The sequence below is a fragment of the Sciurus vulgaris genome, assembly GCF_902686455.1.
Source record: "Sciurus vulgaris genome assembly, chromosome: 3".
NCBI classification, from domain to species: Eukaryota; Metazoa; Chordata; class Mammalia; order Rodentia; family Sciuridae; genus Sciurus; species Sciurus vulgaris.
In genome coordinates this window covers 51,350,577-51,372,750 of record NC_136463.1, presented here as the reverse complement: position 1 = coordinate 51,372,750, position 22,174 = coordinate 51,350,577, and the positions used below count along the sequence as shown (strand labels likewise).

Genomic DNA, 22,174 nt, shown 5'->3' with positions numbered 1-22,174 from the left:
GTGCCTTTTGCAAAGATATTTTTGAAGACATTTTAATTTTGATGGAATCTAATTTATTTATTTTCTTTTTAGGGATTATGCTTAGATGTCATGCCCAATAACTTTTTGCCTTATATAAGTTTACAAAGACTTTCCCCTATTTTTAGAAGTTTTATAGTTTTATTTTTGAGCACCCATCTTTTTTTAAAGTTCACAGGCTTTTGGTTTTTTTTTTACATTTATTATGCCATGAATTTATAGGGAATAGTTTCCAGCAGCTCAGGCTCTTTCCCATTTGTTCTCTCAAAATGTGCTTCTCTGGGTGGAGCAGGCTGGCAATTCAGCTGAACCCAGGTACCTTTCTCTTTGGCTTCCTTCTTTTTCTGATCATTTTCCTTCACACGTTTCAGGAAGCTGTCTCGGCTCTTAGAGTGCTTAATATGCTCAATACACACATTAATTTTCTCTTGGCAAGAATCTTACCCTTAACTTGCTTATTCACAACAATGCCAACAGCATGCTGGGTAACATTGCAGACTCTCCCAGTTTTAACATTTATGGGACATTCCTTTTTGAACAGTACCCATTCCCTTAATGTCTACAATATCACCTTTCTTATAGATGTGCACATATGTGGCCAAAGGAACAACTCCATGTTTTCTAAAAGGCTTAGAGAACATATATCGGGTTCCTCTCCTCTTTTCCTTTGTGTTTGTCATTTTGGTGAATTACTGGAAGATGGTGGTTCTGGCCAAAGGGGTTGAGCATCCATCTTAAGTGAATTTTTAAAAGACATTAGGTATGGATCAGAATCTTTTAAAAATGTGGATATCTGGTTATTCCAATATCATTGTTGAAAAGACTGTACTTTCTTGACAGAATTGCCTCTGCATTTTTTTTTAAAGTTCTTCATATTTCTGTGGATCTGTTATTGGGCTCTGTTGTGTTAATCTAATTATCTTGATGAAAATATGACATGCTTTTATTTATTATAGCTTCATAATGAATCATGAAATCAGATAGTGCTAAGAGTTTTGCATTTCCATGTGAATTTTACAATGAATTTTTCAATTTCTTTAAAAATTTTCTTCTAGAAAAGACATATGACATTAAATACCAAAGATTCTACAAACACTAAGAGAATACTACATGAATGTTATGAATGACTTCGTGACAATAAAAAAAAATTAAATATAAAGGTCAAATTCTTTGGAAAATACAAGGTACTACTTGGGAAGAATCTGTAACCAGAATATGCTTGTATCTTATTAAAGAGATTGAAATGATATTTAAAAGCCTGAAAAAAGGAAATTCCTTTAAAATGAAAACTACAAAACCCTTTTGAGGGAAACTAAAGAAAACCTAAGTAAATGGAAAGGTATACCATATTCATGGGTCAGAAGATTTGACATTTTTAAGATGTTGACTGGAAGTGAATTTCGATGGTTTATTCTTAATTCAGAGGGTCTCAAATTTGGTTAATAAGAATCACTGGGTGAAGTTTATTAAAAATGCAGATGCTTCTGCCCAGCAACATAGGGCCTGGGGAGGTAGCAAAGAATCTACATTTTAGGGAAGTTCATCAACCACAATTTCAGAAGTGCTGACGATTCCAGGTGTTCTTCTACCTTTAGCCTATGACTGTGGTGTGCTTTATAGATCTCAAAGTGCTCTGGAATCAGATTGCTTGGTTCCAGTGCCATCTCTACTTGTCACTAATTACAATCTTGGACAAGTTTCTTAACTTACCTGGGTCATCTATCACAACAGCATCACAAAGTTATATATGATAAGTATCAAAGAGATAAACCATGTAAATTTCATGGTTTTATTTCATTTGATAAACCATGGTTTATCAAAGAGATAAACCATGTGGTAAGCACTCAATAGATGTTGGTTATTATTCTCTATATTATTTCATCTGGTAGTTATAAGAGCCCATTTTATAGATGTCATTGGAAAGGGGAGTGTAGTGACAAAGTCATTTGGTAAGCAATTTTCCAAGATAAAACTGGACCTCAGATACAACTTTTAGTCCAAAGCTTTCTCCACTTCAGTTGAATTCTGATACCTAGGTGGTAATAAGCAAGGAGAGCAGGACCACAGGGGTGTGTATGTGTATGCATGTATGTGTGCGCATGTGCGTGCACATGCATGTGTGTGTGTGTTTGCAATAATAAGGGGGATCTGCATTACCCTTTGCATGAGGGGTCAGTTAGCTATTAACATTTAAAACTTAAGTTTGTGGGGGTTATCTCCGAACTGTGAGGTTTTATCTCATGCTAAGTCCTATACTACAATCCCTTTGACTAGAGTTCCGTTGATGTCTCTTGTATGCCTCTTATTTTACTTCCAACATTCTGGGACTTGGAAGTATGTGTGAGTGTGCTGTGGGGTGGCAGGTAAGACTCTGGATTTATGATCTGGCTCCTTTGATACGACCCACTAGTCCTAGTACAGACAGGTTGGTGCCCAGCAGCACAGTTACTTGAGCTTTGTTGATGTCTTCCATTGGCACATTCACAAACTCTTAAGAGTAAAGCTACCTATAATATAGAGTGGGATCATCCACGGATGAGGCAAATTACAAGCATACAAGCTCAAGCTACTCAACTTGCTTGTTTGATTCAGGTTTGAAGCATTGAACTGTCCATTCTAATTAATTTACCTCTTCAATAATCCCTTCTGACTTTATACTTTCATTTCATCCTCAGACCTTCTCTGAGTTCTCTTGGTAAGGTTCTATGGTTATTGGGAAGCAAGTTTTCTTTTCTTTTCTTTTTTTTTTCTGTTTAAAACAGGGTCCACCAAACCCATTTCAATAGTTATATGTAAAAAGCAATGAACACTGTCACCATATCCCATAGATCAAAAGGAATTTGGAATGAAGGACAGTAAAAATATAAGCCTTACAGATTTAATGCAGAACCATATTGATTAATAAGTTTCTAAGTAATCGGGGCTCTTCCTAGTTTGAATCACTTGAGATACAGGGAATGGGGAGAGTGATTTGGAGGTGTTCTAAGTTCACCTGCATAATTGACCCCTGACATTTGGCTCATATCAGTGGTAAATAATAGCAAAGATAAGTGGGTTTCACCTTAGAAACCAGGTTCCATGGCCTGGTGCTGACCCCATCCGTCCTGGGTGGAACCAGGTTGGTGCCCAGCAGCACAGTTACTTGATCTTTGTTGATGCCTTCCATTGGCATAGATGGTGTGTCATTCATAGGCCAGGAGCTTGCTGTCCGTTACAGAGTCAGCTTCCCTTCTAGCCCTCTTTCACCCCATGTATGTACTGAATACAGTAAGCAGGGCAGGAGAACAGAAAGAACAATGCTTCACTCCAGCCTTCCCCGTAGCCATTCACAAACCACTCTTCATTTTGACACCTATGTATACCTTGGACAACATTGTGCTTCCACTGATATTCCCATTTATAGAGCCCATAACGTCTCTGAGCCCATAACCTATCCACCTGGTTTGCTGCTAGGGGCTTTGGCTCAGTCCTTGAGGGAATCCTGTTTGGTCACAGTCTTTTGCTTTCACCCAGAGAAGAATGGAATGGCAGAAAGAGCAGTAGGTCAGGAGTCAGAAAATGCTGGATCCAGGTTATGCTCTGTCAGTAATAGTTTGTACGGCCTTGGGTGACTCATTGTACACCTTAACTTTCTCATGTGGAAAACGTGGGGCTTGGACAAGAGGGTGCTTTTTGATCTCAGGTAGGGGCAATTAGATGTGACTGAACTTGCCTGGCAACCTGCTGGGGGTGGACCTGTGGGACATCCATGTGTGATAGACTGAAGAGCCTCAGGTAGAGAACTGCTGTCAACCGTGAGAATTCCTTTCTCATTTGTACTTTGTGGCCTTCTGGGGCTCTGCATCATTAAACCCACAGTTCAAATGCTTCCAATTTTACCTGAAAATGTGGGGAACATTTAAAAAATAGTGAACACATAATAAATATATCATGGAATAAAAGTCAACATTTGTACGCATTTTCTTTTTCTTTTTGTGGTACTGGGGATTGAACCCAGGGATACTCTACCACTGAGTTACAACCCCAGCCCTTTTACATTTTTTTAGTGTGAGACAGGGTCTCACTAAGTTGCTGAGGCTGGCCTTAAACTTACAGTACTCCTGCCTCAGTCTCCAGAGTTGCTGGGATTATGAGCATGTGCCACTGCACCCAATTACACACATTTTCAAGATAAGAGGTTTTTAAGATATTCTTTGTTGGAGGCAGTCCTCTCACAACTCTATCCCTAGGTCCTGCTTCTTTTCTGTCATTAAGACGTGTTCATTGACTAGTGTCCTGAAAAGGCAGGAGCAGGCCCATCCAGTCTCAAAGAGTAGCCAACCCATCATTGTTGGAGGGGAAGAAGGACCCTGAGTAATATAGTCTCCATCACTGGATTTGCTTTCCAGCTCCACCCTCCTGTGAACTTCTGAAAAGGGTTTTGCAGGTGGAAATATGAAACACCTCTTTCCAGCACCCTGCTGGCCCAGGAACCCTGTCTTTGAGATTGTTGTGATGGAGGTAAATGCTGGGGCACACAGGCTTATTCCCTACTTTGCCACAGACCATCATGCAGCCTGCTATCCTTGAGTAGATTTAGTGGTGAACACTGAAGACCTACTATGCAGGAGGTAGAAGTGAGGTCTAGTGGGTCAGCCATGCTGGGAAAGGGTATGCAGGACAACCCGTCCACAGACTGATCCTGGTTGGTACTGGTCTTGTCTGTTAGCCCTTTGGGATGGGTTTGTGGAAGGAGTCAAAATCCTGAGCTAGCTGAGGGTGGGGGAAGAGTGACAAGAAGAGCTGATAAGCATTTAGCTTATTGCATTTCATGTGCTACCTTTGTTCACAAAGGCTGCTTAATCTCTGGTTTCATTTGTTCTTGCCAGATCCCTAGGGGTGCATGGAGGCTATAATGGATTGTTTTAAATGTTTCAAAAACTCTAATGGAAATCATAATATGTCTATTTTCTGCTTTTTGCATACCCTATTATGGATATGTTTGATTAATAAATCATAGGGAAATGAATTAATTATTCCTTAATGATTACAGTCTCTTTGGCAGACAACATATTTCAAGGCAAGAGAGATGGAAGATAAAAGAAGGTTTTGATGCTAACTAGGTTGGGTACTGACGGAGCATGAGAAGTTCTAAAAGGTTCTTTTCAACCCAGAACATCTTCCAGGCCACACGGTCTAGAGCTGTCAGGGGCGGTTGGGTCCAGTAGTATAGGGAGTGATGGATGACACAGAAGATGCTACAGTCATTTGTCCCTATTTCTGCAGACACAGGAAGACCTTAGGTCAAGAGCAAGAGGTGGTATGTGTTCCTCACTAAGGAGATCCCTATTTCTGGGGATCCTCTGATTCACTATGCCTAAGGCAGACATTTAAGATCACATGGGACAGCACACCTAACTAAAGAAATAGAATTGTTCAGCCCAGGGGTTCTCAAACTGTAGCCTGCATCAGAATCACTAGGAGGACTTTTCAAAATGAAGACAAATGGGTCCACTTTTTAGAGTTTCTATTTTAGTAGGTTTGGGTGGGGCTCCAAATTCATATGTCTAAGAAGATCCCAGTTTATGTTGCTGGCCCGGGGAACTGTCCTTTGAGGAATACTCTTTTCCCATGTATCCCCCATCTCATTTTCTCTCTTCCTGGATTATCCAATTCCATTCTCCACGCCAACTTACTTCAAACCTTTCCCTCGATTATTCCAACCCCCTCATCTTTTCATTTACTTTGACTCCTTTCCTACCTGCTCCCTCCTTTTCTGTACAGCAGGCCTAGTCAGCTCACCTACCCGACCTGACTTTCTTTCCAAACAATGGAAAACTTGATTATCTCAAAAAATGTGCAAAATCCAGTCTATCCCCATCACAAGCCAGGACACCAGAGGCAGGCAGCATGGAACATTGTAGACTGGCCAGGACATGAGGTTCCTCACAGCTGAGAAAGCTGCCTGGGGCTGGTGCAGCCTAGCCTGGATTCCATGTGACAGACAGCAGGACAAGTTTCCTGTGTCTAGGGAGAGGTGAGATCATGGGGTTGCACAGAGAGCAGCTTCCAGGCAGGCACAAGTTCAGCAATCCAAATCCTTTATTGTAGAAGGACTAAGACTTGGTGCAGTGTGCATCAGAGTCCCCTGGAGAGCTTGTTAAGTACCCGTCACTGGACCCCCCCAGAGCTGAGCTCATTTCTACAAACTCATACACGCATAGAAATCTATTTTAGTTTATGTTCCCCCTTTTGCCTCCCTCTTTTCTCTCCTGTCTCCCCAATATCCTCTTCCCCTAGTCTGCTAGACTTCCTTTTGCTCATCTATTAATTTATATTTGATTGGTGTTTTATGTTATCCTATCCTTCCTTTCCTCTTTCTACTTTAGTTTCCACATGAAAACATTCAATCTTTGAGTTTCTAAGTTTGGCTAATTTCACTTAGCATGATATTCTCCATTCCATCCATTTACTGGCAAATGTCATAATTTCATTTTTTTAATGACTGAATAGAACTCCATTGTATATATACATACATACATATATATATACATACATATACATACACATACCACAATTTCTTAATCCATTCATCTATTGATGGACATCTGGATTGATTTCACAATTTAGCTATCATGAATTGTGCTGTTATAAACATTGACGTGGTTGTGTCACTGTAGTACGCTGATTTTAGATCTTTTGGGAAAATATCCGGGAGTGGCGTAGTTGGGTTATATGGTGGTTCCGTCCCTAGTTTCTTGAAGAATCTCTAAACTGCTTTCCAGAGTGGTTGTACTAGTCTCTAGTCCCATTGACAATATACAAGTGTTCCTTTCTCCCCACAACCTCGTCAGTATTTATTATTTATTGTTGTTTGTATTCTTGATCATTGCCATTCTGACTGGAGTAAGATGAAATCTTAGTGTACTTTTGATTTGCATTTCCCTGATTGCTAGAGATTTTGAACACTTTTTTCATGTACTTATTGGTCTTTTGTGCTTTTTCTATTGAGAAGTTTCTTTTTAATTCATTTGCCCATTTATTGTTCGGGTTATATATGTATTGGTGCTTAGTTTTTTGAGTTCTTCATATATTCTAGATGTTAATTCCCTGTTGGAGGAGTAGCTGGCCAAGATTTTCTTCTGTTCTGTAGGCTCTCTTCACCTCCTTTGCTATGCAGAAATTTTTAGTTTGAAGTCATCCCACTTATTGATTGTTGGTTTTATTTCTTGTGCTTTGGGGGTCTTGTTAAGGAAGTCTGTGCCAGTCCTTATATGATGGAGTGTTCACTTTATGTTTTCTTCTAGAAGTTGTAAGTTTTCTGGTTTAGTTCCTAAGTCTGATCCATTTTGACTTGAGTTTTGTGCAGGGTGAAAGATAGGGGTCCAATTTCATTTTTCTAGGTATAGCTATCCCAGCAACATTTGTTAAAAAGGCTGTCTTTTCTCCAAAATATATTTTTGGCACCTTTGTCAAATATCAGATGGCTATAGGTTTGTGGGTTTGTCCCTGTGTCTTCCATTCTATTCCATTGCCTTCATATATATTTTGATGTCAATACCATGGAGTTTTTACTACAGCTCCATATTATAATGTCAGATCAGGAATTGTAATGCTTACTGCTTCACTTTTCTTGTTTAGTATTGCTTTGAGTATTCTGGGTCTCATATTTTTCCAAATGAATAAAAGAAATGTTTTTTCTAATTCTGTGAAGAATGTTATTGGTATTTTGATAGGGAATGCATTGAATATCTATACATTGCTGTTGGTAGTATGACCATTTTAACAATATTAATTCTGCCTGTTTAAGAACATGGGATGTCTTTCCCTCTTCCAACATCTTCTTCAATTTCTTTCTTCAATGTTCCATAATTTTCATTGTGGAGCTCTTTTACCTCTTTGGTTGGATTAATTCCCAAGTGTTTTCTCTTTTTCTTGAGGTGATTTTCCTTATTTCTTCCTTGGTCTAATTACTATTGGAATATAGGAACATTATTGATTTATGGGAGGATGTGAGAGTTTTGATATTAAAACTAGGAAAGCCCATGGTAAATGGGAATGAGTCAGTCACCCTGTATGTGGCTGGAGAATCTGCATTTCTACCAAGTTCCCAGGCCAGGTGGCTGCTGTTGATCCCTGACTTACTTTGAGAACCAGTGCTTTTACTACTCCCTGGCAGTCAAAGAGGCTCTAGAGTTGCTTGTCTGGCCCCGAACTCTTCTTCAGATTGAGAAGCTCTGGGAAGGGGCCAGAGTTGAACCTCCAAATAGGTACAGTCAGGAAAGCAGATGTGGACTTGGGGAAGGACAGCCACAGGGTTTAAGCTTGAGGGTAGGGAGGAGGACTGGTCAGAAAGATGGGGACAAGGGTGACAAGACATCTGGGTCGAGGCCTCTGCCTTCGTCATTGTGGAATAGACCTGAGACTTGAGATAAAATAAAGCTGGATGAAGAGGAAAATATTCCCTGGGACTGGGGTTAGGGCAGGAGCAGCCAGTTTAGAGAAAGAGAAGCCAGGAAGGAAAAATTTAAGATCATTGGAAACTGGGTACCTCTATTTGGGAAGCAGGGTCAGAACAAATTCAGTGCCTAAGCTGCTGACTTGTAAAATAGATCATGGAGTGTACATGCTGATTATTTTTCCCCATGCTGACTTGGGGAATTTGGGGGCAGGCAGGCCAGTGTATGGCCGGGTACTGTAGAGAGCTGGCAGCAGGGTTGGGTTGGTGAGGCCACCGTGGGACTCTGTAGTCTACTTTTCCCTCCTTTTCTTGAAAGCTACCACCTTCAAATACTAAAGGATCTTCCAGTAGGGGTAATCTTAGGAACCAAGGTGGAATGAGACCAGAGGTGACTGACTACCTGTTGCATAAAAGACTAAAGGCAAGCATGAGACTGTATGACTGCTATAGTCATCCCTGGAGCTCCTTCTGTTTAGTGCTTGGATGTGTACAACACACTTCCTCAAACAGCAAAGCCTTGGCATCCCCAGACTCAGCACATTCAGCTTCTGTCATTGTGAACCTATCACCCCAATATCTCTGACAAGGGGTGACTAGCTGTTGTTCCTGTTTCCTGGCTGGCCTTTAGCCTTCTTGTTTGTCTACCCTGTCCAGAAACTTTTGGGAGTCTTACAAAAGTTTATTCAACTCAATGAATTTGCATTAGCTGTTAGTTGGCACCTACCGTGTCTATCCAGAATCAACAAAACCCAAATCTATGCTAGACTCCTTAAAGTACCAAGATATAATGTCCAGTATTACACATTTCTTCTTAACGACCAATGTAATTCTGATAGTATTTCTTCCCCCAGGAACAAATATAGACCTTTAATAGATAAAAGAAACTGGGAATTCCTACCGGTCTTGTTTACTCGGCCAAGCTTATCTGCACAACTCCTTTTATCATTAGGGTTGGTTTTTACCCAGAATGCTCTCTACCCTTCATGCAAATACATTTCTGAGCCTGCCTCAATGTAATGGAGTCAGTTTGGATTCCAGCCAGGATAAGATCCCCTTTATCCCCCATAACTGTTTCACTGAGAGTTGGATTGAATCTGAGGGGCTTTGAGGCTATTGGTTTGGGAGAGACCACCCATCCATTTAGTATGCCCATCTTCCCCATTGGTCATCTCTGCAATAAACCATTAGGACAGGTTATGTGTAGACTTGATTATTAGTGACAGACTTTACTTTAAATAGCTTTAAAAATGACAGGTCCTAGAATCATTATGAGCCTGATGAGATGACCTAAGACTTACAGCTCTGTTTTGATTTCTGTGAAGGGGAAATGGTATGTTCAAAGCTACTTGTCAATTAAGGATATTATAGAAGTCTCAAAAGGCCAGTGCTGAATCATGTTTGATACCTGTGATTGTGATGTCACTATTGTCATCTCCTCATTGTTGAGAACCACCTATAAGGTCATTCAGCCTTAAGAGGCAGAGGGAACTGACTTCAGGTATGTGAAAGTTCAGCTGCTTCCCAAGGGAGTCAACAGGAGGAGGGGCTACAGAGATGGAGAGCAGAAGGAGCTTCCCATGCCCAGCTTTCTGCTGAGAGAATCTGAGCCCAGGTCAGACTCCGTCTGGCCTCACACGGCCCCACCTGTTTAAGCCCTGCCTGTGTGATGCGCACTCCTGTGGTCAGCGCTCTGGCATCTGAAGTGATGCAGAGCAGTGTGGAGTCCTGCTCATTCCCTGGGACAAAGCACAGCCAAGTTGGTGGCTGAGGTGTGAAGGTGCATGACTCACTGGCAGCGTGAGCATGCCTCACTTCCCCTGGTCACTGCCCTGCTTGCTTGCTTGTACTGCCTGAGGCTCTGCAAGACTTGAGAGAAGCCAGTTAGCTCTTTTGAAGGGGAAGGAGGACTTGACTGGCAGTCTGGAGACCAGGGCTTCAGACGTGTTTCTGCTGCTATCATCTGCTTGAACTTGGAAAAGTCACTTCACCTGCAGGTTTCAGTTTTTCCAGCTCTAAAATAACTGAATTGCTGGTGCTCTTTGCTCTTTAATGTGTCACAGACCCCAGCAGCAGCATCTGGGAGCTCATTAGAAAGGCAATCTAAGACCTTCAGAGCCAAATGGTTCAACAAGATCCCCAGGTGATTTGCATTGGAAGGCTGCTGCTCCATGATCTCTAAGATTGCTTTGCTTGCTCCTTCCTGTCCTCTAATTCTGTTCCCTACGGAGTCTCTGAGCATAGTCCCTGCAGATGCACAGTTGTGGCCCAAGTTTTGCAGTGGAGGGATTGCCTCCCAATTTCCACATGTGTGCCTGGGATTGCCTTCTCAGTTTCAGCTCTTAAAGGTGGTTCTGGGGTGGTCGAAGATAAATTCCAGGAGTCCCTTCTCTGTGAACCTCCCTTTTTTCCCTAGGGGCTAATTGAAGGGCTGGTAAGTAATCAGCAATTTAATTCATTCCCTATCCTATAATTGTGGATTTATTCAACTCTCACCCTCCAAAGCAGTGATTACATACATGCTGCATCCTGTAGGAGCGTGTCCTGTAGTTTGAGAGACAATTCAGGAGTCAAACAAATGGCCTCTATGGAGAACCACCGTGTATGTCATTCACTGCCTTTAACTTGCGCACGACACATGAAAGAGTGAGAGAGAGAGAGAGAGGAATCTTTAAATAGGGTGGGAAATCCCCTGGTGTGAATGCATTCTGTGAGGTGGGATCAGCTGCTGCTCAGCCAATCTCAGCTCTTTCAGCCTCTCCTAGATGTGAACTGTGTTGAGTGTGATCTTAGTTTTTCAAGATTAGCATATTTTGAACAATGTGGCTGCTGCTAGGTGAAAGTCAAGGACTGCATTTGGTATCCAGACAAAAGCAGAAAACAGTTCCATTTCTAGGAATAATTTTAAAAAAAGATCCTCAACTGTATTGGTCTAAAGGAGAGAAGTTATCAGGCCTCCAGCACAGTGTGTTCCTAAGGACAGAACCATTTTGATTCTATGTGACTTTTTCTTCTGCGCTAATTTCAGAATCCTATGTAAGAGCAGGGGGCCACTAAGAGTGTGTAGTCAGCTCAGACACACAAAGAAAGTTCCAGTTGGGAAGATCAGTAGGTAAAGATGTTTGGTGGACCATGATGTTGCACACCTGTAATTCCAGCTACTTGGGAGACTGAGATAGGAGGATCCCAAAATTTGAAGACAGCCTGGGCACTCACTTTAAAATAATGAGTAAAAAGGGTTTGGGATGTAGCTCAGTGCTAAAGCACCACCCAGTACAATCATCAGCGCAGACAAAAAAAAAAAAAAAAAAAAAAAAAAAAGCTCAAGGAGGGAACTTTCTTTCAGTGTTTTAACTAGAATGATCTTTTATGACATTTTTTCAGGTTTCTGAGTTCAGCCTAATTCTGAAAAGCCAGGCTGCTGGCTGAACACAGAAATATTGGAAAAAGCTGGGATATTGGGATAACCAGTGTTTGTTTCCAACACTATGCACTCTGTGTTTCCTCCTGGTGGCACCTGTACCCAACGTAGAATTCCAGGACTTGTGCAAAGGCAGATTAAACAAATGGGAAGACAGTGCCCTAAAACTGGGGGTTTGAAAATTTTCAGGACATCATGCGGACTCAGAATTGTGTATAGCAAATTGAATATAAGTTCAAATCATCTTTATTTATACCATAACAGATATGAGACAGCTTAAAGGAAACACATATGAAAACATACACATTTGGGGTGTAATATAAATAAGAAGTACAAAATTAGACCAGGGAAAATATAAATTAGTGGAGCAGGTCAAGCCTGAGTGACAAAGCAGAGCACGAAAATGTCAGATGGGCTTAGGAACGTCGGCTCTCAGAGTTGCTGTCATTGGACTACACTTGACCACATACAATTTGAGCTAAAAATAACATCTTGTCCTTAAGGTCATGAAATGAACGACATGGGGACAGTACAGCAGAGGCCAAGCTTACTTGTCAGAAAAACGCCTGCAGCGTTTCAGTGGACTAAAGGCTCAATATGAGCAAATTTGTGGCTTAGCTGTACAAATGGGTGGGGCTTCATGAGTGGTACCCAGCAGGTACCACTGAGGAGGAGAGAGTCCTCTGGCTCACAGCACTGACTGTGCATCTGAATTTGCAACCAACACATTGGAATATGCTGCTGTGTGGGATGCGTTTGACGGTATAGATGAGGTGGAGCCCTCCACCCTCACAGAGTCTGTCCAGAGTCGGAGAGAAGTAGCAGCAATACTATGGAAAGTGTGCTCACAGGTGACCCATCTGGATTTTTGTGTTTGGTTCCAATTGTCAATTTTAAAGACATTGACCAGAGGAGTAGCAGAGATTGGGACTTTACTTTCAGCATCCAAGCCTGCAGCTGGATTGCTGCCATAAAGGCCCCATTGGGAAAATTTCATGGCTTCTCAGGCCCTCCATAAACAGTGTGGGCAGTGGCAGTGACGTTGGTGGCCTGGTGCAGGAATGCTTGGCTCTGATATTCACAGCCAGTCACAGGCACCATTGTCTTGACATCTCAGCTTCTATTTCTTCTTGAACTCCATGAAAGGATGTGCCACAAAGAGAGCATCTTGATTTGATTCCTTTCTATCAAATGGGACCTGTGTTGAATAAATGAAGACAAAGGGGATCAACTGGTCACATCATTTCATGCCTGTGTGTGATGAAACGGGTAGTTGGTAGTTCTTTTTTTTTTTTTTTTTTTTTTTTTTTTTTTGTGGTGCTGGGGATTGAACCCAGGGCCTCATGCTTGCAAGGCAAGCACTGTACTGGCTGAGTTATCTCCCAAGCCCGAAACAGGTAGTTCTCAGAGTCAACCAGACATGGGTTTGGATTCTAGTCCTCATCTTCAATAACCCTGCAAGCACAATGAGACTCCATCTGCGAGGTGGGGATTTGTAAGCAATCCATGAGATCACGAAGATAAGTGATTCGCCAGTACCTACCGAGTGCTCATCAGATCTTCGCACCTCTCCCCACTCTCTCCTGAAGGCAAAGCTAATTCCTCTCTCCGAGCTCTCTTCCCACCTTTTCCCACTTCAGACATGGTCAGAGATCTGTATAGTACATGGTGCCATTGAGTTTTAGATGCAAATGGTGCAGTTGGCAATGAATGTGCAGATTTTTTAACTCAGAGGAGAGATCGGACATGGAGATAGGGTTGGAGATATGACTGCAGATGAGATCGTAGAGGGTGAGGAGGCAGAAGGAATAAGGAAGAATACAGGGATTGAGAGGGCAGGGAAAGAAGAAAGGGAGTTCATCACTTCAACATCCTTTTTCCCTCTTTCCTAGCTTCCCTTCCTCCATTTACTGTCCTGCTCACTTTTCTTTATTCCTTCCTTTAAAAAAAAAAAAAAATTCCTACCTCAAACCAGCTATGCCATCAGGCAACCACCTGGCATCTTCATGTCATCACCAAATATTTTGAAGACGATTCTGTACTCACTTCTCGCACATCTCAACGGCCACTCCACCTGCAGCACTGATCTGGTCTTTCCCCATTTACAGGTAAGTAAGGGCCCACTGCCAAGGCTGATCACCTTTCCTCAGGCTCCATCCTACCTGAGAGCTCTGAAGCATTTGATGGTCAGTTTCTCCCACTCTTGGTAACATGGCCTTCTTTGTCCTTGCAACCACCTCCACAGGGTTGCTTCCTTACTATTCCCTGGAAACTTCCATTTGAGCTCCTGGAGATGCCTTCCTTCTCCCCTCCTCCCAACGCAGTCTTGATCCCAGATTCTGACCTTACTTTCTGTGAGAAACATCCATGGCTAGGCCAGAAGTTGGCAAGTTTTTCTGTAAAGGGTCTCGTAGTCAACATTGTAGGTTTTGCAGGCTCAATGTTCTCTGTGGCAATTACTCAACCTGCCAATATAGTATAAGGAAGCCATGGACAACGCATAAATGAATGAACTCAAAGGAAGCCGGCAGAACTTTACTCAAATAAATAGGAGGTGGGCCAGATTTGACCATGGGTCATACTCTGCCAGTTCCTAGTCTAGTGGAAAGAAGATGAATGAGAGAAAGATACACGGGTTTCATAATCTGGCTCTATCATGCTGGTCAAATGACTTAACCTCTACGCTCCTTTTTGTCCTTATTTGTAAAAGGGGAATAATGGTGGTGGTGGTGGTGATGATGATACCTTCCCCGGGGCATTACTGATAGGGGGAAACTGGGATCATGTGTAGTGGCCTTGGGCCTGGTTCAGTGAATTTTACTGTTCTTTTCCTTCTCCCTTTCTTCTTTCCCTGCCCTCTCAATCCCTGTATTCTTCCTTATTCCTTCTGCCTCCTCACCCTCTACGATCTCATCTGCAGTCATATCTCCAACCCTATCTCCATGTCCGATCTCTCCTCTGAGTTAAAAAATCTGCACATTCTTTGCCAACTGCACCATTTACATCTAAAACTCAAAGGCACCATCTTAATCAAACATGCCTTCTCCTGACCTTTCTTATTCCATGGACAGCAACACTTTTTCAAGTCTTTGTTACCACTTCCCCACTCGAGAATACCAGGATAGGTCCACTCTCCCAGCTTGTCTCTGCCCTCCTCCCCTCCTCTCCTGGCCATTGGTTCAGCTGGAGCCCTTATTATTCATCATCTGACTTTCTGAATGTTTTCCTTATCTCAGGGTTTCTCACTTCCTCTAGCAGAGCAGGATTCTGTCATTCTCTGGTCTATAATGTCATGTAAGACTTTGCCATCCTGGCTAAGGGTCAGAACCCTTGCCTGGTCTTCTCAATTCTGCCTGGTCAGCAGTGAAGACCCCAAGTCCAATGTGTCTACTGAGCCTTTCTTAGACTTTCTAATTATTTTGTCTCTGCAGACTTTCCCTTGCCTGAACAACCCTCTCCCTGCTATCTCCACCTACCACATTCTCTTCTACTCCTCAGGAGCCAGGCCAGGCATCTGGAAACCACTGTGGTCAGACATGTGCCCCCAGCTTCCAGCCAGGACACTAAGCATCTCAGTCCTGTTTTCAGAACCCGTGCAAGCCTGGGCTTATTTCCTGGAACACATTTTCCCATGGGCTTTTTGGGAAATATTGTGTACTTGTATTATCTCTTCCTTTAGATTAAAAATCCCTGGAGAGATTTGAAAATTCTTGGACAACCTACATAGCCATACACCATGTCTGTCTGTTGTGTGGGCTCACTGAGCAGGTGTGGAGGTGCTTTTACTCAGCTCACCTTTGAGCAGACTTGGCAGCACCGGGCCTCCTCTGTGGGCTGAGAGGAGAGTCTGCGTCTTGGAAAAGTCACTGTAGAGGAACAAGTTTCACTTTCTGGGACTCGGGGCAGTGCTCCTTGTATGCAGATTGGCTTCATTTGCTTACTTCTTTGAGTGTGTTTCTGGGTGTGTTTTTGTGTGGTAGGTATGAGAGGGTGTTAGTGTGTGCACAGGGTGGCTGTGGGTATGGAGGATATGTGATTGGGTTTGTATGAATGAGTGTGTGGAGGAGGACGTGTTGGTGTGTGTATGAACACGTGCATGCAGTTGAGAGGAATGATTGTGTATGTGTTAAGGTGCTTGTGTGTTTGTAAAGTGCAGGAGTAGATGTGTGTGTTGTTGATTTGTGTGGGATGTGTGCATAGAGGGGCAATAGAAGAGACACGCATGCATATAGCGTGCATGTTTGTGGGGGTGCCACACTTTTGGACACTCTCTTGTAAAATGACAAGAGTCCTCACCATATTTCCTGGGGCCTTATCTTTATCTAGGAGAAGAGCCCAAGAAGTAGAAAATGCAGCCAACAGTTCTGAACACAGAGACTGAGTGATAAAAATCAAAGGGCATGGTGTCTCGCTTGGTACACAATGGACTGTAAAACTGAACCCCTCATCTCAAGGGGCTGCTTTCTCGTCCCTGGAGAATTTGCAAAGTTACAAGCCAGGCCCCTGCTCTGTCCCATACTGGACTGGAAATGGGACCTTCTTTTCTCTGGGGCAGATCCTATCAACCTCATCTTGAGGAACTGTGGTGTTGGGCTTTGAATTTAGGAGTCCACATTCTTCCCTTTTACCCCACTCAGAGAATCAGGGAACTGGCATGGCCAGTTACGATCTGCTTATAAATCATGACTATAGTTAGTGATTACATCCAGGCCAAAGGTTATAGAATGTACGGGAACTGAGACTGGGTGTTTTGAGAAATAGTTTTTGGCATCAGATGTTTGTATTCACATGGAGTCTTGCCTGCAAGTTCAATGGGTAAAAATACCAAGAACCCAGCCATTCTGGGTGAACTTCATTGTGTGGTGGGGTGTGGGTGGGGCTGCTGGGTTCCTGCTCCCTCACCCTATCCTTCAATCCCCTCCCATGGGGGTGTTAGAAACCTTCTCCCATTAAGATAGATCTCTCATTATAAGGGGGAGTGAAGTGACTTACCCAAGGTCCCAGGGAAGGGTGTAATGCCATAAGTGAACACCAGTCCCAGCCCACACTAACCCATCCCTCTGTGCTAGTCCTAAGATAATTCAGGGACTGGAAGGGAACCGGGAGGCTAGATGGGTGGGCTAACTGACTTTGAGGGCCTCCAGGATATGGAGTTTGGGGACTGAAAAGGTGAAAGTGCTGCTTGCATGATTACAATGAATTATGAAATGGACCTTCCAATTTCTGAAGTCCCACTGAGCATGTGCAAAAACCTGGCATTCTGGGGCTGCATCCACTCTCATACTTTCTGAAAAAACCTGGGGGGATGGGTACCAGGGGTTGAGCTCAGGGGCACTCAACCACGGAGCCACATCCCCAGCCCTGTTTTGTATTTTATTTAGAGACAGGTTCTCACCAAGTTGCTTAGCACCTCACTTTTGCTGAGGCTGGCTTTGAACTCTCCATCTTCCTGCCTTTGCTTCCCGAGCTTCTGGGATCATAGGCATGCTCCACCACCCCTGGTTCTGAAAAATCTTAATACCATATACCATCTTAAGAATTGGTCAGAGTGCTTGAGGCGTATGTACCTCAAAGATAGGTCTCATCCTTTAGATTGTGCCAGTTTCCTGCATTATGACTGAGGCTTAATGGACTACCCTTTGCATACCTCAGCCATCACTTCTGTGGTGTTGAACAGGTAGTAATCTACTCAATCTGAGCAACAACTTTATGTGGTAGGGTTATTATTAATCGCACCATCTCCATTTTATGGGTTCAGAAATTGAAGCTTGGAGAGGTGAAGTACCTTGTTCCAGGTCACACAGCCAGGAAGGAGAAAAACTAGACCCCAAACCAGATGGTCTGGAACTTGGCCCATAGTCCTCACCTCTGGGTTGTTGAAATTCTGCTGGATGAAGGAAGGATGTGCCCGGCAAATGCCTCACACTGAGCTTGTGTCTTGGCTTCCAGAATGGTAATACTATCATTGTCTGTGTGCTGTGGCTGGCTGATCTTTTGGGAACACAGATCCAGTTATGTCAAGCCCCACCCTTGCTTTCATCTCTTTAGTGACTTTTTATTATCGTTAAAGTAATGATCAGCATCCTCAAGGGGGCTTTCAAGGCCCTGCCAGCCTGGCCTCTGCCTACTCAGGGCCCTCACCCTCTCCTGTGCTTGCCCTCTGCCCTTCTGTTTGCTACTCTCCTTTATTTCCTGCTACCCAAGGATCTATACCCAAGTCATTTCCTCTCCTTGAATGACTTTAAAACCAACTCCTACTTTTGGTTTGGGATTCAGCCTGATGTCACCTCCTCCAGGAAGGCTTCTGTGACTCTACCTGTTGGATAAGTTTCTCTGTTGGATGTTCTTGTGGCATGATGCTCTTCTCCTTCCTGGTCCTCACCTGACTTTTTTATTGTACTCCTGTTAGCGAGACTATCTGGCTAATGTCTGTCTTTCTCCCTGGACAGCAAATTCCCTAAGAATGAAACCCTCATGTGTCTTATTCTTCATGGCATCCCGGGTGCCTCAACCATTCCCAATGAACCATCAAACAAACCAGGAGGTCCTTCTTCCTTAGAATTTCCATAATGCAACGTTGGAGCTGACCCCACCCACCATTAGCAACTTGAGGGACAACCAAGTATTCCTAATTTGGACTCTGGGTCAGTTTACTTACTCCAGGCTACATGTTTAATAACAACACATGATGTCTGTGAGAACCACATTGTTTGCAAAGGGTCTTTTCCTGTTTACCTCTTTGTGGTCCTCTTAACAAAACTGAAGAATAGTATCCTCATTGTTAGGAACTATGAGGCTCAGAGTGTGACACAACCTGTACAAGGTCACCCAGCTAAGAAGCGTGGCCCTTGGCATTCTGACATCTCATCTTCTGTATCAGAGGCTAGCTACTGCACAGAGGTCTCCTTGGAGACCTCCTTCAATTTGCTTTTTTTTCTCTAAGTTCTGTGGGTCAGATGTAATCCCCTATAAAAGATACATCCATTATTTCCTTCTTTCAACTCAGCAATAACCTTTGACCCTACATCTCCTAATCAAAAGGGAGTGTCCCACTGCACCTGAGAGCAGATTCTGACCCAGCTGGGGAGGAGGGTAAGGTGAGAGATCAACTCATTCAGAGCTCCAGTTTCAATATCCTGGGGAGAGCTGCCCATCTCCGATTCAGAACTGTAAGGGCCAGATGGGGATTACCTTGTGGGCTCTATCTCTATGTGAAGAATCTCGCAGCCAGCTACCTGTTTGGTTTCATGCAGTCTACCGAGCTGCTTGCCTGGCTGTGACCTACTGCTCAGTTGAGGAAATTCAAGAAGCTATGGTCTGTTGATTTCTGGTGTTTCGTGTCTGGTCTGAGTACATATGTTGACTGCATGCAGTGTGTGGGAGAGTGGGATGGGGGCACTGCTGAGAAAGAAGCAGGTGTCACGCGTCCTTGGAGGCAGGGCCTGATCCCCTCTTGTGTGTCTCATCTGGGCAGGTGCAGGGAGGAAGAAAGTGAGAAGGGCCATTCTGGATGGTTCTGCTCTGCTTCCTCCCACACAGCCAGTTCACACCCCTCTTTGCATGTAAGGGCATAAGCAGCCATTCCGGAACTTTCCATCCTCTCCTTATGCTGGAGGCTTTTTTCCCACAAGGGATTCTCCTCTCAAGTTCTAAGCTGAAGAGAAAACTCCTACTTCTGTATGGCAATAAGGGTCATTTATGGCATATCAGGAGTGGAATGGGCTGTAGAGGGCCCCTTTCCAGACTCTGTGAGGAAAGCAATCCCTAGAGGAGAAAAGGCCTGCTCCCCATCCTGCTGGCTGGGCTACCACAGCAGTGCTGTGGGCCCACAGTTACAGTCAGCACTTATCTGCTTATCCCAGCTGTTTATCTGCTGGGTCCTGGCCTGTCTCTGTTCGTTGGGGTCTCCCTGGCCACCCCGCCAGGCAGGTCTTGTGTGCACTCACCTGGTCCTGGTGGGCCATTCTGGGTGGAAGCTGTAACACATCACCGTCTGAGGGCCACAGGTTCATAGCTGCAGATGGCACCTGCATACTCCTCCTCTGCCATGGCAAGACTATAAGTCTAGTTTCTCCAGAGGCACCTCGATGTTGAAGGTATACCAAGCGATCCAGAACAGCAGGCTGAGAGCCAGGATCAGGGCCCCCGTGTAGACCAAGAAGTCCCAGTAATTCAGTGTGGCGAAGATCCCCAGCAGCAAAATGACCAGGCCCAGAGCGTCGCACAGGAGGGCAATGACAAGGAAGAACACACAGCGCCCGGGATGGCATCTACCACAGGGCCTGCCCAGGAGCATTGCCCGGGAGGAGCAGGAGGAGTCCGGCCGCACTCCCCGGGGTGATTTGCATGGGAGGGTGGCAGCCCTGCCTGCTGCTGCCTTCTCTCCCTCTGGGCGTGAGCAAATGAGTGAGCAGGCTGCGTCTTGGAGCCACAAGGAAGTACACGTGGGTCCACCTTTATGAGTCCGGCAGCCAGTGGGGCAGGATATTTCTTAACTGTTTCATGGTTCAGGAATGATCCCAACCCAAACAGTCTGACATCACTGATAATTGGACTCATCATCACTGGGACTAATCTGGTTACATGGCAGAGGAGCCAGGGTGCCTTGGATGGATTTACAATGTCAGGGGTCCTGCAGCCCTTGGAGGAGGGAAAGTCCTGTGCTGTGTTCTTTGATGTGGAAGCCAGAGAGCATTTGAGTGTCCTGTTTCTGAGACTCAGTGGCTTCACCTGATGGGATAGAGTGGGGTCTTTCTCCTTCTGTGCCTTCTGCCCTCCTCTTGGGGAAAGGGGGACTTATGTAAAGGCACAGGTGAAAGTTTGTGGATGTCAGTGGATTCTGAAATGATGCAATAATTAGCTGATAATAGTGAGAGAAGGTGTCTGGTCTTGCAGGTTTGCCTCTCTGAAGATGCGACCTAAGTGTCCCATGAGGATGGAGAATAAGGATAAAGGCAGATTTGGGGAGGTCGAGAGGACAGGGAGAGGACAGTGTGGGGAGAAGGAATGTCTGGCCTCTGCAGTGGCCTCGGAGTGAACCAAAAGGCAACTCCCATCAAGAGATGTTGACATGGTCCATTGGCTGTGTTTTCTACACTGACTAACTTTTTGTTTGCTTTCTCTTTGCTACTCCACCTGTATGCCCTCCCGGACACCACAAGTGGCCCTGAGGAGTGATGTATCAAACACAGTGATAAGAGGAGATCTTATCACTGTGGCCACTCAGGTGTACAGAGTGAACATTGCATGACAGAGATGCTGTGGCAGCTCTTGGCCCCATGGCTGTGCTACATGGATGAACACCCCTCTGTCCCTGGTGCAGACCAGGACCTTGAACAGGTGCCTAACTTTCTGGGTGTCAGTTTCCCCAGATAAATGAAGGAAATAATTTCCACTTCTTTTCACCTCTCATGAAAGGTGAGAATAAATAGGTCATTTGAACTTAGTTTCCTAGGTGTAAAATAAGTCAGAATGAGAAACTGTCAGAAAAAAGTATTGAGGAAGGTAAGGGTGGAACAATTTTTAGGATCTGAAATAGGATGAAATAGCCAGCTAGCCGGTGTGGGGCATCTCGAGGTCTCCCACCTGGTATCAACATCCTTTCCCAGCTGGGAAGACCACAGCTCTTTCAGTCCATTGTCCCAGTTTGACCAGGAAAGTTTCTTGGAAAGAACACTGAAGAACAGCAAGAGCCTCTTGCAGGGGCAGGTCCATGACCCCAACTGTGTCTGTGCAGGGTCAGGCTGACATGTTCTGACCTAGTTTATAGATTTCTAGATACCTTATAAAATCGTGTGTGTGTGTGTGTGTGTGTGTGTGTGTGTGTGTGTGTGTGTGTGTGATGTGTCTAGTGTGGGGAACAAGTTTTGCACTAAAATTTATGTATGCTGAAAAATTCTTTAGTCATCCTGGTTGATCAATATAGTCTTTACTTTTTTCCTTTTAAACTGGGAATGGAATCCAGGGGCATTTTACCACTGAGCTACATCCCTAGTTCTTTTTATTTATTTATCTTTAAGATGGAGTCTCTCCAAGTTGCTGAGGCTGGGCTCCAAATTTTGATCCTCCTGCCTCAGCTTCCTCTCTGCCCTGCTTCTCTCTTCAGGCCAGAGGCACTCAACACAGACCCTGAGCATCTCAAGGAATTGTTGGGGTTTTGAATCTCCTCAAATGTTTTAGTACTAGAGTTGTCCCTCAGTATCCATGGAGTGATTGGTTTCAGGATCCTATGGATATCAAAATCCACACTTGTAGTAAATGGCATAGTGTTTGCTATAACCTGTGTACACCCTCCTACT

The 22,174-nt window shown here is 44.1% G+C and overlaps 1 protein-coding gene and 1 pseudogene across 3 annotated transcripts; both read right to left on the bottom strand.

Annotated features, from left to right (window-relative positions):
• Positions 1-221: 221 nt before the first annotated feature.
• On the bottom strand, positions 222-713 carry LOC306655976 (large ribosomal subunit protein eL21-like; annotated as a pseudogene). The gene has a single exon. The product of its transcript is annotated as a large ribosomal subunit protein eL21-like (transcript).
• Positions 714-12,104: 11,391 nt separating this feature from the next.
• Positions 12,105-21,236, bottom strand: TMEM238L (transmembrane protein 238 like). 2 transcript variants are annotated; one of them, XM_079134082.1, is made up of 3 exons: positions 19,823-21,236; positions 14,039-14,341; positions 12,105-13,074 (listed from the first exon to the last, which is right to left on the bottom strand). In XM_079134082.1, the coding sequence occupies exon 1, from the start codon at positions 20,170-20,172 to the stop codon at positions 19,933-19,935; it is 240 nt and encodes a 79-aa protein (XP_078990208.1). In that variant the 5' UTR covers positions 20,173-21,236; the 3' UTR covers positions 12,105-13,074; positions 14,039-14,341; positions 19,823-19,932. The 2 variants fall into 2 exon arrangements, with proteins under 2 accessions (XP_078990208.1, XP_078990207.1); XM_079134081.1 differs by lacking the exon at positions 14,039-14,341 and having other exon boundaries at positions 19,823-21,234.
• Between the last annotated feature and the right edge of the window lie 938 nt (positions 21,237-22,174).